The 17,426-nt window shown below is 47.5% G+C and overlaps 1 protein-coding gene across 1 annotated transcript in view; it reads right to left on the bottom strand.

The window, feature by feature from the left end:
- Positions 1-593: 593 nt before the first annotated feature.
- Positions 594-17,426, bottom strand: part of USP33 (ubiquitin specific peptidase 33) — an 81,285-nt gene continuing 64,452 nt past the window's right edge. Inside the window, exons 15-24 of the mRNA XM_068239181.1 lie at positions 16,385-16,418; positions 16,197-16,242; positions 14,382-14,562; positions 14,173-14,299; positions 12,576-12,745; positions 9,919-10,000; positions 7,388-7,496; positions 6,314-6,416; positions 5,022-5,090; positions 594-847 (exon numbers count right to left, since the gene is read on the bottom strand). Coding sequence (XP_068095282.1) covers positions 690-847; positions 5,022-5,090; positions 6,314-6,416; positions 7,388-7,496; positions 9,919-10,000; positions 12,576-12,745; positions 14,173-14,299; positions 14,382-14,562; positions 16,197-16,242; positions 16,385-16,418 — 1,079 coding nt within the window. The 3' untranslated portion in view covers positions 594-689. The remainder of the gene's footprint in view (positions 848-5,021; positions 5,091-6,313; positions 6,417-7,387; positions 7,497-9,918; positions 10,001-12,575; positions 12,746-14,172; positions 14,300-14,381; positions 14,563-16,196; positions 16,243-16,384; positions 16,419-17,426) is intronic.

Below are 17,426 nucleotides of genomic sequence, written 5' to 3'. Positions count from 1 at the left end.
AAGTTTTTTTTTTGCTTGAATACAGAAATTGCGTGGTGCTGCAGTGGGTAAAAAAAGAGGGAGGAACACTCATAGTTAAGTGTGGCTCACTTTAGAATTTACACTTCGGGTCCACTTTAAAGTAAAAATGGTCAAGCACTGTTCACCGGTAACCCAGATATGAGAAAAACCTTGTTATAAAAGTAGCAATAACATTCATAAAATGTAAAAAAAATTAAATAAAATTAAAAACTGGTGAACTGAACACAAGTCATACTCTTTGTAAATAGGCCCCTTCATGTACCTAGATTAGCCCTAATAGCAGGAAGCTGTAGGGTGGGCACAGAAAATGCTCTATAGCCAAACGCACAGGGGGGGGGGAATTGTGGGTCGGGACACATGCAGCGCCATACGAGGAACATCACCCCCTGCAGCCCACACACAGGTATGGATTTATACACTATGTACATTGGCAGGATTAAGGAATACATGAAATCAGCTCATACATTTACACAAGTCCAAACGGATTAAAACGCTCAGCTTACAGACCTTTTTTCTCGTTAAAAATGAACATAAATAGGACAACTAAAAATCACAGCCATCAAAATAATGAATTCTTATTCTACCCTGATCTAATAAAAGGAATGATTTGTACAAAAAAATAAAATAATAATTAGTGACCACGTTAGACTGGCAGTGTCGCGTGTTAATTATACATTCCGCGTCTCGACGTCAATCTTCTCTTCTGACTGGCCCATTTCTGATTCGGTGATGGCGACACTCTGCCGCAGCGTGATTTCTGGCCCGCCACCGTAGATCGACTGCAGGAAGTTCCAGGTTTCTTCCGAGATCTGTCCTGAATCTGCTCCTGAAAGCCAAGAATTCACCATGAAATATACAGTTACATGGGAAACAGCACTGCCCTTCTTAAAGTGACTCATAAGCAGGGTTGCTCTCACGGGTAATCACTTGTGATTCAAATGAGGCTTAATTGGCGCAGGTGTGCGGCGGGGATACAAGGGGTTATTTACCCATAATTCCGCCATCCGCCCTGCGTTCCAAGCAGCTTATGCGCGTCCTATTGGTCGCATTGCAAGCCTCACCACGGCGCACTTCCTCTTTCTGGCTTGGAGGAAGTGCGCCTGCTCATAAGCGAAGCAACCCTGCTCATAAGCGAAAGTAAACATGTTCTCCCCGGGCTCTTTTAGCCAGGCTACCACCCGGCTAGTTTTGGTGAGCACCCGGCTGTCATCGGCTCACATCCTCCGCTGCTTTAAGCAGACAAGTGCCGGCCCTGCATTCTGTCCTCTCGCCCCACCCGGCTACTTTTTCATGCCACCCCGCTGGAAAAAAATTTCTGGGGAGAACATAACTGATGAGAACAATTGTATCTATCCCTCCTACTCCTGAAAATAACTTTACGATGTTTCACAGTTTTCTGTTATGTTTAAAAATGTAAAAAAAAAGTAGATTTATTGTTTTGTCTCAGTTTAATGATAATCAGTCCTGTGACCCAGAGAGCTAAAATATATTAACTATTGACTTTTTTTAAACCTATCCCCTGAAATCAAAAGCTCAGTTCTCTGCCAGGAAAGTGTTTAAGAGCTGTAATTACTTATCAGTGAAGGGACGCTATAGTCCAACTGGGTCCTGACTGGAGGAAAACTGCAGTTGCATAGCTGATTGTTTGCTTGTTCCATATAAACCTTTTTTATCTATGATGTTCACAGACAACCTTCTTGATTTCTGTCTCCCCCTGGCTCTTATGCTGGGCATACACGATCCGTTTCTGCGGCTCGATTAGCCGCCGGATCGACTCTCGCGCGTCCCCGCTCGCGCCTGGATCGATTCCCGCGCGTCCCCGCTCGCGCCTGGATCAATTCCCGCTTGTTCCCGCGGGCGCTTCTCTCATCTTCCGCTCGGTTTCCGTTTGAGTTTTTGTAAGCGCCGGCGATTTTGAAAATCGCCCTAAAAGCGCTTGTGCAATGATTCTGTATGAGTGTTCACATGAGTAGTTCGATTTTGATCCACTCCCCAAAGTGCTGCCTGTAACATTTTTGGGGCGATTTGCCTATAATGGAGGGTATAGGGAAATCGCAAAGCGCTTGAAAAAGCGCTTTGTATAGCGATTTCCCCAGTACTTTCATGAATAAATACATTGTTTTTATTCATTTCCGGGTGAAAGAGTTCACTTCCTGACTGATGTCAGGAAGTGAAAAAAAAAATGCTCTGCAAAAGCACTTAGTAAAGTGCTTAGGGAAAGGCGATTAAAAAAAAAAAAAAAAAAAAAAAAAAAAAAAAAACCGCTAAAAATTGCTCAGCGCTTGAAAAAGTGCTGGCGATTTATGTAAACAGGGCCTTCGAGCCCTTTCCACCACTAGCATTTTGCAATCTAATCCAGATCCCACTAGCTGATCGCAAAACGTTAGGCAACACTATCCTTATGGAAACTGCGGTAAACGTTTCCATTAGTGTGAACCTTTGTAGCACGATTTTCTCCAGAGAGCAATCATCATCCTGCCACTTTTTGTGAGATTTGGCTCCTATACTTTATATAGGAATGCAGGAAAATCGTATAGCGATCGCACTGCAATGCGATTTCCAATTGCAATCACTCTGTACACATGACGGATCGTGGCGATTCAATACTTCTACCGAAGTGAATAATGCAAAAATGCTTTACTGTACATGCAAGGCACAATCATTAAAGAGAACCTGAGGTGGAACATTACAGGAAAATACACATACTTACGAGAAGCAGTTCCCCACCCCTCCCTTCCCCCTCGAGAAGCCGCCACCAGCAAGCAGTTTCACTTCTGTGACCCCAGGGTCACGACTCTGCACATACAGCTCTGTGTGTACAGAGCACTCAAAAGAGGGAAAGAGGGTGGGTGAAAGGCGGGGGGAGAGCCAGTCGGATGGCCCGAGGGGGCGGGGAGAGCCAGTCGGATGGCCCGAGGGGGCGGGGAGAGCCAGTCGGATGGCCCGAGGGGGCGGGGAGAGCCAGTCGGATGGCCCGAGGGGGCGGGGAGAGCCAGTCGGATGGCCCGAGGGGGCGGGGAGAGCCAGTCGGATGGCCGGAGGGGGCGGGGAGAGCCAGTCGGATGGCCCGAGGGGGCGGGGAGAGCCAGTCGGATGGCCCGAGGGGGCGGGGAGAGCCAGTCGGATGGCCCGAGGGGGCGGGGAGAGCCAGTCGGATGGCCCGAGGGGGCGGGGAGAGCCAGTCGGATGGCCCGAGGGGGCGGGGAGAGCCAGTCGGATGGCCCGAGGGGGCGGGGAGAGCCAGTCGGATGGCCCGAGGGGGCGGGGAGAGCCAGTCGGATGGCCCGAGGGGGCGGGGAGAGCCAGTCGGATGGCCCGAGGGGGCGGGAAGAGCCAGTCGGATGGCCTGAGAGGGCAGGGAGAGCTAGTCGGATGGCCTGAGGGGTGGGGAAGGGGCGTTACACAGAAGTGCCGCTCCTGCTCAGGACACCCCTCCCCCTCTCGGATTGCAGATAAGCTCCTTGTCGGTAGAATTTAGGGTGGCTGTGGGGCGCAGGGGTCTCAGAGAGCAAGGCGGAGGTGGCACAAAGGCATGTCCTTTAGATGGGAACATGCCTCTGTGTCCCATTTGTGCCCTCTGTATCTGTCTCGGGTACACTTTAAATAGTTGAGGCAAATCATTTTAAGCAGATAACAGCGCAGAGATGAGGGTTGCGTGTGAACTGTATGTCCTGATCCAGCTATCCAATAGCAAGAATAGCTACTACTGAGGGCCAGTTTCAGCAGTTATAAAAGAGACATGAGGGATGCCTGATGTCAATGAAAATAGAAAGAAAAGTCACTATTTGCATGCCAACTATGAGGGGCTGCCAGGATGTACCGCAGATACAGAGTCATAATAAGCGAATTTCACACCTTATGGTGACCTAGTGCAACATTTTTCTATAAATCTCTGCATACAAGTTCACTTGAAAGAAAACCTGTAATTAAGAAAAAGTCACTGGGGGGTACTTACCTTGTGGGTATAAGCCTCTGGATCCTAACGAGGCTTCCCCCGTTGTCTGTCCCTCCGTTGCCAAGCTGCAGCCCCCCGAAGTGCGGCGATGTAAATATTTACCTTCCGGGATCCAGCGCAGGCGTACTAGCGGATCTCCCTTCGGGTTAAAGAGAACCCGAGGTGTGTTTAAAGAATGTTATCTGCATACAGAGGCTGGATCTGCCTATACAGCCCAGCCTCTGTTGCTATCCCAAACCCCTCTAAGGTCCCCCTGCACTCTGCAATCCCCCATAAATCACAGCCGTGTTGTGAGGCTGTGTTTACATCTGTAGTGTCAGTCTCAGCTGCTCCCTCCGCCTCCTGCATAGCTCCGGTCCCTGCCCCCATCCCTTCCCTCCAATCAGCAGGGAGGGAAGGGATGCAGGCGGGGACTGGAGTTCTGCAGGAGGCGGGGAGAGCAGCAGACTGACACTAAAGAGATAAACACAGCCAGCTCTGACAAGCTGTTTGTCAGCAGCGTGGCTGTGATTTATGAGGGATTGCAGAGTGCAAGGGGACCTTAGGGGGGTTTGGGATAGCAACAGAGGCTGGGCTGTATAGGCAGATTCAGCCTCTGTATGCAGATAATATTCTTCAAACCCACCTCGGGTTCTCTTTAAATAGCCGAACCCGATCGATCCGCTCTACTGCGCAGGCGCAAGTCCTTTTACGCCTGTGCAATAGAGCTGATACGATCAGGTTCGGCTATTTCCGCCTTACTGGAAGGAAGAGCCGCCAGTGGGCCTGCGCTGGATCTCGGCAAGGTAAATAAATCAGCGCTTGTCAGCCAGGATTGCGGGTCGCTTCGGGGGAGCCAGCTCTGGACTGCCTGCAGCTACAGGGGAGGAGGAAGCCTCATTGGGACCCTGAGGCTTCCCCCTCCCGAGGAGAGTACCCCCCAGGGGATTTTTTTTAGTACAGGTTTTCTTTAAAGAGTTTGGTCATAAAGAGACCTATCTGGTCAGCTGTCTACAAAGCTACACATCAACGCCACCCAGCGACTCTCAATGAAGATATTACACACCTTGTTTCAGGGTTATGTGTCCACATTTAGTACCAGCAATCTTGGAGTTGTCAATAGGGCCAGGAGGATCTGCAAAAAGACAATGTAGATATTCAATATGTATTCACTCATTTAAAGATATCCGCACAATACTGCACATGGATAATTTATGTGCCAGCACTGTGTGGAAAGACATTTCCTAAACAAGATGCATGCTGGGAGGTTTAAATTAGCCCCACCTCTGAACAATCAGATTGTTCTGTTGGAGACAGCAAAAAATTCTTTATTAAAAAAGATTGTAAATGTGAAGACCGTTTCATTGCATTACTTTCCACCTCCTCCCTCGAAATTAAATTAAAGATTAAACATGCAAAAAGAGGTTGAAAAAAATAAATAATGTAAACCTGCTGATCCCTAGCGTTGCTGGGTTTTGATGCTCCATGTCTCTTACGATCTCTGGTGACCTGCTGTCAGAGACCGCCCCTCTTCCTGCTGATCACCAGCATTGCTGGGCTTTGAGGCTCCATGTCTCTGAAAATCCCTGGTTACCCGCTCTCAGAGACCACCCCTCTCCCTGCTGATCACCAGCATTGCTGGGCTTTGAGGCTCCATGTCTCTGAAAATCCCTGGTTACCCGCTCTCAGAGACCACCCCTCTCCCTGCTGATCACCAGCATTGCTGGGCTTTGAGGCTCCATCTTTCTGACGATCCCTGGTGACCTGCTCTCAGAGACCACCCCTCTCCCTGCTGATCACCAGCATTGCTGGGCTTTGAGGCTCCATGTCTCTGAAAATCCCTGGTTACCCGCTCTCAGAGACCGCCCCTCTCCCTGCTGATCACCAGCATTGCTGGGCTTTGAGGCTCCATGTCTCTGAAAATCCCTGGTTACCCGCTCTCAGAGACCACCCCTCTCCCTGCTGATCACCAGCATTGCTGGGCTTTGAGGCTCCATCTTTCTGACGATCCCTGGTGACCTGCTTGTCAGAGACCGGCCCCTCTTCCTGCCTTTTAAACCCCCTCCCCATTCACCCCAACGGTGGAAGGGAAGAATGGCAGCTAGGCTCTTTACTCCTGTCCTGATTGGAAGGTAAGCTTGACCACACCTCCCAAAATGCTCCTAAGGTGAATTTAAAGACTGCTCTTTTACATACCTTGGGCTCTTTCCACAAAATATTTGTATTATTTGTTTAGGTTTGAAAACATCGTCATCATACAGGAGAAATAGATCAACAACAAACACCCCCTTCCCCCCCACCACCACCACAAATATCAGATTTCAGAAGAGTGACCTGCAGCAGCTGGGCTGTACTCACCGACGTCCTTGCCCTTCACAAAGCCCTCCCACTCGCGGAACCACTGCATGCTGATACAATAGATGACGGCCAGGGAGTCCTCTTCTTGGAAAGCTTTGTTCAGCTGAGGAAACACAGATATTAAGTGCTTAATGGATTACGGAGGCCGCCTGCAGTATAATGAAGCTCTCACCAGGCTTTGAAAACAGTAATTATTGGAATTAAAGCACATGGGGACTACGCAAGTTCAGAAGGAACACTACAAAGACATCGCTCTGTGGAATCTGGCCTCACTGGGGGGAGGTGCCTGAGCTGGCAATGTCCCAACTCTACAGCATCCTGAAATCACACACTATGGAGGAAGGCAGAGACTTGGCTCATATCAACCCGGGAGGCAGAGAAACACAAACACACGAGTGTATGGAAAGGAAAAGGGGTAGAGAGATTGAATAGACATTTCTATACAGAATAGTGGTAATTTGGCCAGTAATTTGCCAATATGAGTATGCACCAAAGGTGTGTATGCAAATAAATGAGACATTGTAAAAAAAAAAAAAAAAAAAAAAAAAAAAAAATTTAAGTAAACCTTCAGACTAAAAAAATCTACTCAGCAGCACTGAAAAGGCTTGGTGTTTAACAGTTTCACTGCATCATAACTTAGTTTTCCTTACGCAACTCATTTTTCGCTGACAGAAGCTAAGCTCCACCCCATCAAAGAAATCTGCCCCGGCATTTTCCACCTGATGCTGTGCAAAGCATGATGGGATGTCTGATGCTATTGTTCTCGCTCTGCTGTTTTGGCACAATTTTTTTTTTTTTTAATTTGAGATTTGAAGCCTAGCGCGCGCAGCTGGGATAATCAGGACACAGGACAGTTGGGACTGTGCCTCATGCTCCGTCACCTCCTTTCAACCAAAAAGATGGCTTCCCCCGTGAAATCACAAACATTTGCCTTTTCTTTAAAACAGGGTGGGTAATAGATTATATTACCCCTCTATTTTAATTAACATAACTAATGTAACTTAATGACAGTATGTTTGTTTAGGCTGGAGTTCCTCTTTAAGTAAAGAAAACAGGAAGGAAAAGATTATTTACCCGGATGAAGGTTTCCAGTTCCATCTTTCTCCTTTTTTCAATTTTGTCCTGTTCAACCTGGCATGTATGACAGACGCAGAGGTGGTTGACAGCCGGCCCGCCTCCAAATCTACAAGCATGAGGACATAAATGAAAGCAAACCTGAAGTGACAATAAACTGATGAGATAAACAAATGTATCGACAGTACTAATCCCAAAAAGGTCTTTCCTGGAATTCAGGAAAAAAAAGTTTGCTAAAACAAAAGGTTAAAATTGTCTTCATTTTGTCTGTTAATTGGCTGCAATTATTATTATTCAGCTCCTATACAGACTTAAGGGGCCCATACATTGGTTGATTTCAGGCATCGATTGATAGATCAATTCGATAGAATCTTCTGCTGTTTTGGCGCTAATTTGTTTTTTTAAATTTTGAATTTGAGATTTAAAGCCTAACGCGTGCAGCTGGGAGGGGTGATCAGGACACAGGACAGTTGGAACTCTGTCTCATGCTCCCTGTCACCTCCTTTCAACCAAAAAGATGGCTGCCCCCATGACAAAGATGGCTGCCCCCATGAAATCACAAACATTTGCCTGTTCTTTTAAAAAAGGGTGAGTAAGAGATTATATTACCGAACTATTTTCATTAACATAACTAATGTAACTTAGTGACAGGATGTTTGCTTACGCTGAAGTTCCCCTTTAAATTAACACACAACGATACACTTTTGCCAGTAAGTGATAAAAGACCCCAAAGGTGGCCATACACTTATAGATTTGCAGCAGATTCGACCATCAGATAGATTTCTGTCAGATGCCTGTCAAGTCAAATCGGACAGGACTCTATCTGATGTGTGCCACACACTAGGTACAGATTTCCAATAGATTTCAGAATTAAATCTATTGGAAATCTATTGAAAAATCGATCTGATGCATTATTGCACCATTAGATCCAATGCAACTCTATGGGCCATCGATCTGCTGCCAGCAGAAGATCTACCTAGATTTTCCATCCCATCATATAGATCAAATCAAACAAAATCAATCAAAATCGATCAGAAATCGATTCTTTCGACTTGCAATCGATTCTATAGAATCAATCAATTGATCAATGGCTGAAATCCACTAGTGTATGGGCCCCTTAAGAGATGAAACGCAAAAAACACCATAACACTGATGAAGAGCACACTGTATATGTGGCAGCGTCACAGTGGTAGAAAAATAAAGCCTATAGCATCCGGAAAGCAGAAAGAGACTGGGATGCAGCGAGATCTAATGACTGGGGCAAGAAAGTACATGAATGAAGGTTTGTAAAGCCGAGAACAAGACGCCTGCACCCGCCTCGGCGTGTAACCGGAGAACAGTGAGAATCAGGGAAGCTATACACAGCTTAATCACGTATAATCTGTTTGGAACAATTTATTCTCAGCATCCGGAACACTGGCGCAGTGTCACATCGCACCCTGAGGTATACCACAAAGCTGCACTACTGCTACTATCACTGGCATCTAGGAGACTCCCTCTACAGGCCACAGAAGTTCTCACACATAAGGTGAATCACTACTAATTCAGAGGAGAATGTGACCAGAATGCAAGTAGTTTATCTGGGGACACATGGCTAGGCTGGGGACAATAATTGTAAGGAGGACATGGCCATGCTGGGGACAATATTTGTGAGGTGGACATGGGTAGGCTGGGGACAATACTTGTGAGGGGGACATGGCCAGGCTGGGGACAATACTATTGAGGCACACGGCCGGGGTGGGGACAATACTAGTGAGGCACATGGCCAGGCTGGGGACAATACTTGCGACATGGACATGGCCAGGCTGGAGACCATACCTTGTGAGGGGCACAATACATGTGATGGGGACATGGCCAGGCTGGGGACAATATTTGCGAGAGCACGTGGCCAGGCTGGGGACAATACTTGTGAGGGGGACATGGCCAGGCTGGGGACAATACTTGTGAGGACATGGCCAGGCTGGGGACAATACTAGCGGGGCACGTGGCCAGGCTGGGGGCAATACTTGTGAGGGGGACATGGGTATACTGGGGACAATACTTGTAAAGAGGAGATCGCCAAGCTGGGGACAATACTTGTGAAGGGGACAAGGCTAGGCTGGGGGCAATACTTGCGAGGGGGACATGACCAGGCTGGGGACAATACTTGTGACGGGGACATGACCAGGCTGGGGACAATACTTGTGACGGGGACATGCCTAGGCTGGGGGCAATACTGGTGAGGGGGACATGACCAGGCTGGGGACAATACTTGTGACGGGGACATGCCTAGGTTGGGGACAATACTTGTGAAGGCAACAAGGCCAGACCGGTAGCAATTCTCCTGAATCGTGGCCAGGCCGGGGACAATGCTTGTGGTGGTGGGGGGAGGAACATGGCCAGGCAGGGGACAATACATGGGGGGAGGGGGCTGGGGGGAAGAGCATGTCCGGGCTAGGGACACCACAAAAGTTGGATATGGAGGAAGACATGTAAAATAAAGTATAGGCTGTTTAATTTACATAGTAAGGTTCACTAAACAAAGTACTCACCTGCTGTATAAATGATCCCATATGTTTTGTGGCAGCATAACTACAAGGTCTTCTATGAGGCCAGACTTGCGAGGTGGAACGCCTAGGAGAGAGGCACAGGTCACATGCACGTCATAGATACAAAAATATGCAGCACAGAAGCAAACCTCAAGCATCCAAAGTGCTTTCAGCAGGCAATATGAAATAAAGCTTTCAGAGGTGATTACATCTGAGTGCAGCAAGAGATCATTAGGTTGTCATGGCTACAAGATAGTCTGCATGATATCAGCGTAAACATGCCATGCTTGCTAATTTACTTCCCAATCCAATAATGTGCTGTGCAGATTATTAACACACTCTGAAGGATGTCAAAATGCAACTCGGTGCAATAATAGAATTCCCCTATCAAAATATTATAACAACCAGATTAAAAAACACGTCAAGGGGAAAAAAATAGTATAAATGTGTCCCAAAAAGGGGGGACAAGGCACTATTGTAGCTGGATAGTGCACTGGTTAAGGGCTTTGCCTCTGACTAAGGAGACCAGGGCTCAAATCTTCCTGTTCCGTAAGCCAGCACCTATTCAGTAAGGAGACCTTGGACACCTCTGGGCGTGGCAGTAAGGACACCGCTGGGCGTGGCAGTATGGACACCGCTGGGCGTGGCAGTATGGACACCGCTGGGCGTGGCAGTATGGACACCGCTGGGCGTGGCAGTATGGACACCGCTGGGCGTGGCAGTATGGACACCGCTGGGCGTGGCAGTATGGACACCGCTGGGCGAGGCAGTATGGACACCGCTGGGCGAGGCAGTATGGACACCGCTGGGCGAGGCAGTATGGACACCGCTGGGCGAGGCAGTATGGACACCGCTGGGCGAGGCAGTAAGGACACCGCTGGGCGAGGCAGTAAGGACACCGCTGGGCGAGGCAGTAAGGACACCGCTGGGCGAGGCAGTAAGGACACCGCTGGGCGAGGCAGTAAGGACACCGCTGGGCGAGGCAGTAAGGACACCGCTGGGCGAGGCAGTAAGGACACCGCTGGGCGAGGCAGTAAGGACACCGCTGGGCGAGGCAGTAAGGACACCGCTGGGCGAGGCAGTAAGGACACCGCTGGGCGAGGCAGTAAGGACACCGCTGGGCGAGGCAGTAAGGACACCGCTGGGCGAGGCAGTAAGGACACCTCTGGGCGAGGCAGTAAGGACACCTCTGGGCGTGGCAGTAAGGACACCTCTGGGCGTGGCAGTAAGGACACCTCTGGGCGTGGCAGTAAGGACACCTCTGGGCGTGGCAGTAAGGACACCTCTGGGCGTGGCAGTAAGGACACCTCTGGGCGTGGCAGTAAGGACACCTCTGGGCGTGGCAGTAAGGACACCTCTGGGCGTGGCAGTAAGGACACCTCTGGGCTCGGCAGTAAGGACACCTCTGGGCTCGGCAGTAAGGACACCTCTGGGCGTGGCAGTAAGGACACCTCTGGGCGTGGCAGTAAGGACACCTCTGGGTGTGGCAGTAAGGACACCTCTGGGTGTGGCAGTAAGGACACCTCTGGGCGTGGCAGTAAGGACACCTCTGGGCGTGGCAGTAAGGACACCTCTGGGCGTGGCAGTAAGGACACCTCTGGGCGTGGCTGGATTGCAACATCTCCGCTCTTCAGACTGAAATTGGTAAGGCAGAGGCTGAAACTGTCGAAGAAGATGAGCAGCCTGTAGCACAGACAGTCTGTTGTGCAAGAAGTGGCCAGATCCTGGTCTCCTGACCAGTTGTTTTACAGGTAATTTGATATAAGCTAATCAGGCAAAAAAAAAAAACCCCTGCAATGGATTATTACATAGACCTAGGAAACAATTTGTGCCTAGCATGGAAAATTAAAAGTGTGATTATACTCCCAAAACTAAAATATCAATAACTACTCTTTTACATAAAACAACATTTGAAAGCATTCCCTGCTTTTAACATCGCTTATTTTCACTGCAGAGAGCAGCAGAAGCTTACTTAGCTCTTGTCATTGGCAAGAATCACCCTGTCTCTTTAATCTGACCCCCTCCCTCTGCTAAATACACACAATGCCCTGCCAAGAGCTAAGTCACTTTAGCAGAAAAGGAGGGTGGCAGAGTGAGGACACAAGCACAAGGTGATTCTTGCCCTTGCCGATGACCAGAGGTAAGCAAACTTCTACTGCCCTCTGCAATAAAAATAAATGATTTTATACACAAGGAATGCTTTCAAATGTTTTTTTATGTACCTAAGGGCCCATTCACACTTGCTGATCGCAAAACGCTAGCAATTTTGCTAGTGTTTTGCTCTGGCGTTTTTTGGCAATTAACGTCCCAAAAAAAAAAAAAAATCACCATTCACACCTAGCGATTTTTTAGCTATCACGTTTTGCGCTTCTATAGCACTAAAACACAATCGCCGGGAAATCGTCTGAAAATGGTGCAGGCGTTTGCATTTAGCGTTTTTGGGCGATTTGCGGCGATTAGCGCAAATCGCCCAAATGAGAACGGGCCCATAGACTTATTACCCTAGCGCTTTGAAAAGCGCTAGCATTTGAGCATTTTGCCGAAATCGCCAGCAAAACGCTCAAGTGTGAATGGGCCCTAAGAGTGGTTTTGAACAATGAGAAAAGTGTTCTTATGGGAACAGCACCCATGACTCCAGACTGCTAGCCTCTAGGACTTACCTCCGTGCACACACAGGAAGTCATTGTTTGATATGGGCCCGGGTTCTGCAAATGTTTTGAACTTATTTAGCCACTGTCGAGAGATGTAGAATTGCAGCAGGCTGGGCTCTGTGTAGTTCAGCAGGCTGGTCACCTTTCTCCTCTCCTTCTGGGCATCATCACTAGATTTCCTAGTGGCCAAACACACAAAATAGTGAGAATAGTGAAAAAACAAAGAAAACAATCTTGCCACATTATAAATTGATTGCACTAAGATCAGAGGAAATCGTACGATAAAGCCAAAAGCATTACTAGGGAATGTTAGAGAGCACCAAAATCATACAAGACGTTGGCATTCTCAATAGGTATACCCTATTCATTATGCCTTGAAAAATTCTGCATAGCTAATCAGCCTAGGCTAAACATCACTAAGGGGCGGGGCTACCTAAAAAAATATCCATCAATATATAGATATAGGATGGGTTTCTGATGCTGAAATGAGGTAAATTGCCAACAAAGTGGGTATCCTGAATAATGGACTGCCTTCTACTATATGTCACTACAGTGCCCCTTTAAAAGTCAATTTAAAATCTGTGTACTTTTCCATACAGATACAAGACCCCTGCACTTCCTGGCTTCTTGTTCAGACATTGGGGTCTTTTAGTCCTGCTTCATGTGAAGTGTCTACAGGCTGTGCCAGCATAGTGCCTGACATAATCTCGACGCCCACCTCTTGTGGCTAAAACAGAATATGAGCGATGTAGGCGGAGCAGTGTGCAGCTAAAGAAAAAAATATGCAGACTTTTATCACACCATACCCTTGTCACTGCCTCTGTCTCGGCCCTTTGCGACCACTTTTAGTCATGTATTTAGTACTGTAATTGCTGGGAAACCTAACCTCAAGACCGGATTTATACTTTTTTTTTCCCCCTAGGCCAATTATCTTGCAGCTCCCCTTCTATTTGCAGCACCCCCTCCTATTCCTTATGCAGCACCCTCTTCCATGTCTAACATTCATGTCCAGCATCCCCTTTTCTGTTTCAAAATTTTTATTAAAGATTTTCAAATTATTACAGACTGAGCACTTCTGTGCGTTAAAAAGAAAATGAAAGACAGGTATGCTTTACAGATAGTCACATTTTAGAGCCTGGTGATACTGTGCCAGAGGCATTTCACACCAAGATAATGTAATTGTATTCTCCAGCATCCCCTTTTAATTATATACAAATCCCTAGGGCTGCAGCTCCCTATTTCTATCGGTTGCTCCTCAACTGCAACATCTGTATTCCACTTGCAGCAACCCTTCTTCTATGTCCAGCCGCCCCTCAGCCAACTGCCGCCCAAGGCCCAGGCCTTTTTGGCCTTATCAGAAATCTGGTCCTGCCTAACCTGGCCACTTTGGGAGTCCCATGACAACTCCTGACTGACCCGCCCACCAGCTAAATCAACAAATGACAAGAGAAAAACCATACTACAACTTTACAAGCACATATAACGCAAGAAAACTGTTTTTGTCCACCGTTTCAATACACTGTTTATATTCACCTATTGTTGTGATTGCTTGCAGAGGTTGCTTTGTTCAATTTTTGGTTTAGTTGGGGTTATAAAAAGTAAATACCTGTAGAAAAGCACATAGGCCTCAGCATTGTGCACGGTGGCCTCAGACACTTCGGTGACGCTCTGGTCATCAAACTCGTACCAAAGATTGTTGAGGTTGTTGCGGCAGTAGGCGATATAGTGGCCACCTGGAAGTTATAGGAGAGCAGTGTGCATGAAAGACAGTACAGACGACAACACCTACATCCCAGAATATCTACAAGGACTCACTGCTGGCAGTGCCATGGTGGCAGATGACAGACAACAGGTCATAGGTCACAGTCTGGCTGGGACTGTCCTTAGCCAGGAACGGCTGTAGATCCAGACCTTCCAGGGGGAACGATACATGAGTGCCGATTTTAGTGGAGAACATGAGCTCATGTCGGAACCGTTTCAGGTGTATACTCAGTATCTGCATGAAAAGGAACAAGAGTCATGAGGACAGCAAAGGAGAAATCAAGGTTAAAGTTCAAAGTAAAAAAACATCGCTACTAGCCCAAATGAAAAATGATTTAACTAAACCTCGTACACATGTATGAGGCATGTCACCAGGCATCGGGCAACCTTGCAGGAACGGTGCTGTACAAATGCGTACAGATAGGATGGGGGGAGGGGGATTTGTATGTTCTCCCTGTGTCTACACGGGTTTCCTCCAGGCACTCTGGTTCCCTCCTACATCCCAAAAACCTACAGATCTGTTATTTTAAGTTTATTAATTGGCGTCCCCCTGAAATTAACCCTAGACTACGATACATATACTACACAATACATACATACGCCTATGGTAGTGTTCCTTACCTGGGACTTATGCCAGCACCCTGCAGCTGTCTTGTGCCCTCCGGTCCCCCCGCCGTGGCTCACTTTCTCTTTTGCCACTCGCCGTCCACTGAGCCTTCGCAGCTCTGGCCGCACGTGTCCTCGTTCGCAGTCCCATCTCTGGGAGCGTCAGGAGATTCTCGTACTGCGCAGGATGCCCCCAGCGAAAGGAGCGTGAACAAGGACGCTCACCACCAGGGCTATGCAGGCGCAGAGGACGTCGCCTTGTAAGTAGCCGAAAAAGAAAGTGTGCCGCGGCAGGGGACCAGAGGATCATTACAGGACGTTGTGGGCAGAAGACGGCTGCAGGGGGGTGGCAAACGCCTCAGGTAAGTGTTTTTTTTTGTTTTTTTTTTTTAGGTATCTTCAGGTCCACTTTAGGAGACAAGACAATATACGCTGTACAGCGCTGCAGAAGATGTTGGCGCTAAATAAACACTAAAATAATATTAATCTTGTATAGTAGAGGACATGACTATTGTATGTAACTGCCTGAGTAGGTTGGAGAGGCACACCAGGCCAGGAGTTGCGTCAGGAGTTGAGTCCCACCCCTCAACTCCTGACGAAGCGGTCACGTGGGACCACGCCACGCATGGAGCATTGCCCGCCTCCTCTCCCCCTGAATCATGGCTGCAGCGGTCTTCATTTTCTTTTTTTGATCTTGGTATAGGTTACATGATTTCACAGGCTACATCACCTCTGCCTTATCTCTCGTAAAAATGTTTCATCACCAAAGTTCCTTTACCCACATCCCACATGAATTGATTTTTTTTATAAATTAATGAGCATATTGTTGCACTTTCGGTTGCACAAACATTGGCCCTTTGATTTATAATGCCTTAGTAGTACAACAGCATGTAGCATTTTATTATACCCAGGTCTCCCATATTGCCCTGTGCTGGATCTTCTTGACCCAAGACTGGGATGCTGCATAGTCAATAGAGTCACCTGTTGTGGGAAGCATGTTCAATTTATTTTGCCTGCACCTATTTGCATGTGGACATTGGCAGAATATGGAAATCACTCCACTGATTGTTATTGTAGTGCATGGTTATGCTTTTTTTTTTCTCATTTTTTTGTAACATAAAAACGTTCAAATTTGCATGGTGTGGAGGCCCAGCCTCACTGAAGTCTCTCTTGGCAGAAGTTGTTTAAATATTTACAACTTGCCTTTCCTTTGAGACGGAAAAGGACAGGAAATTTTACAATTTAAAGGATGAGAAATCTTACCTCTGGAAATTTCTGAACTTTGCAAAACTTGACGCCGTTTCGTAACCTAAGTGGTGGAAACAAATTCATTAACACAATGTCAATGTCGAGTGATAAGACAAAGAGCATAGGAAATAGATATGACAGTTGGAATGCTAGTCACCAAATGAACACAACAAAATAGTTTTAATCAAGCATTGAGAACTTACTTTTTGCATTTTTCACAGCTGTACATATTGTCACCTGTACAGGAAAAGACATTTATTCAGAGGAGGAATATAAATCAGATTTAAAAGTTAAAGCCTAACTGATCTAAAAAAACAAAAAAAACTGTAAGGCCATAACTAATCTTCCATTATAAAACTAGGGGTGAAAATTCTACGTCATTCCCAGAGCAGAACTGCAGGGAGGTGTTCAAGTGACGATCTCATCGTGTCACATCAGCAATCAATGTGACATGAGACAGTTGGCTTCTGGAGAATATGGCTTTGTACACACCAGCGTTCTCCCCAGATTTTTTTTTTCCAACTGGGTGGCAAGAAAAAGTAGCCGGGTGGAGTGCAACCAGAGGGAATGCAGGGCAGGTGCAGCTCTGCTTATAGCATAAGAGGAGGCTCAGGAGGCGAGCCAAAGACAGCCGGGTGCTTCCCAAAATTAGCAGAGTGGAGCACCTGGCTATAGGAGCCCGGGGAGAACACTGCACACGTTAGATTAAACTTGGCTGAGGCAGCCAGGAACGATCACCTCAGCCAAAAATCTAGGGTGTGTACAGCACCCCCAAACCCCCACATGCGCATTGCTCTCCCTACTCTTGTCCCTGCTCTGTGACTGTCCTCGTGTGTCATTCTGTCCACCCCCCCCCCCCCCCTGTATAGCAACAGAATGCTGTAGTAGCCTCCAGGATAGAAACAAGTCTGTACAAACTGTGCCGCAAGTTGCCCAAGTAATAGAGACCACATTTCTGTTGGGCGACAGTCTTTTGTACAAGTGTTTGGGGCTTACCTTCAGAACATCTCATCCCTCAGTTCCAGGGAGGCCTAACCATTTATTCAAAGTGCCAGTAGGACAGGGGAACTTGAAGTTTTGTCCTCCCTAAAGTGCAGCCTGAAGGCTGAAGCACAGCTGTAGGCCCTGATTTAATACAGTAAAGCATTAGGTGTTCAGCAAACCTGGACTGGATCCTCTTACAAACTATGCTTGGTAAGGTGGTAAGTGTGTGCGCATCACCTGTGTCATATCAGATCCAAGTGA

The sequence above is a fragment of the Hyperolius riggenbachi genome, chromosome 6, assembly GCF_040937935.1.
Source record: "Hyperolius riggenbachi isolate aHypRig1 chromosome 6, aHypRig1.pri, whole genome shotgun sequence".
NCBI classification, from domain to species: domain Eukaryota; kingdom Metazoa; phylum Chordata; class Amphibia; order Anura; family Hyperoliidae; genus Hyperolius; species Hyperolius riggenbachi.
This window is presented reverse-complemented; position numbering and strand designations above follow the sequence as displayed.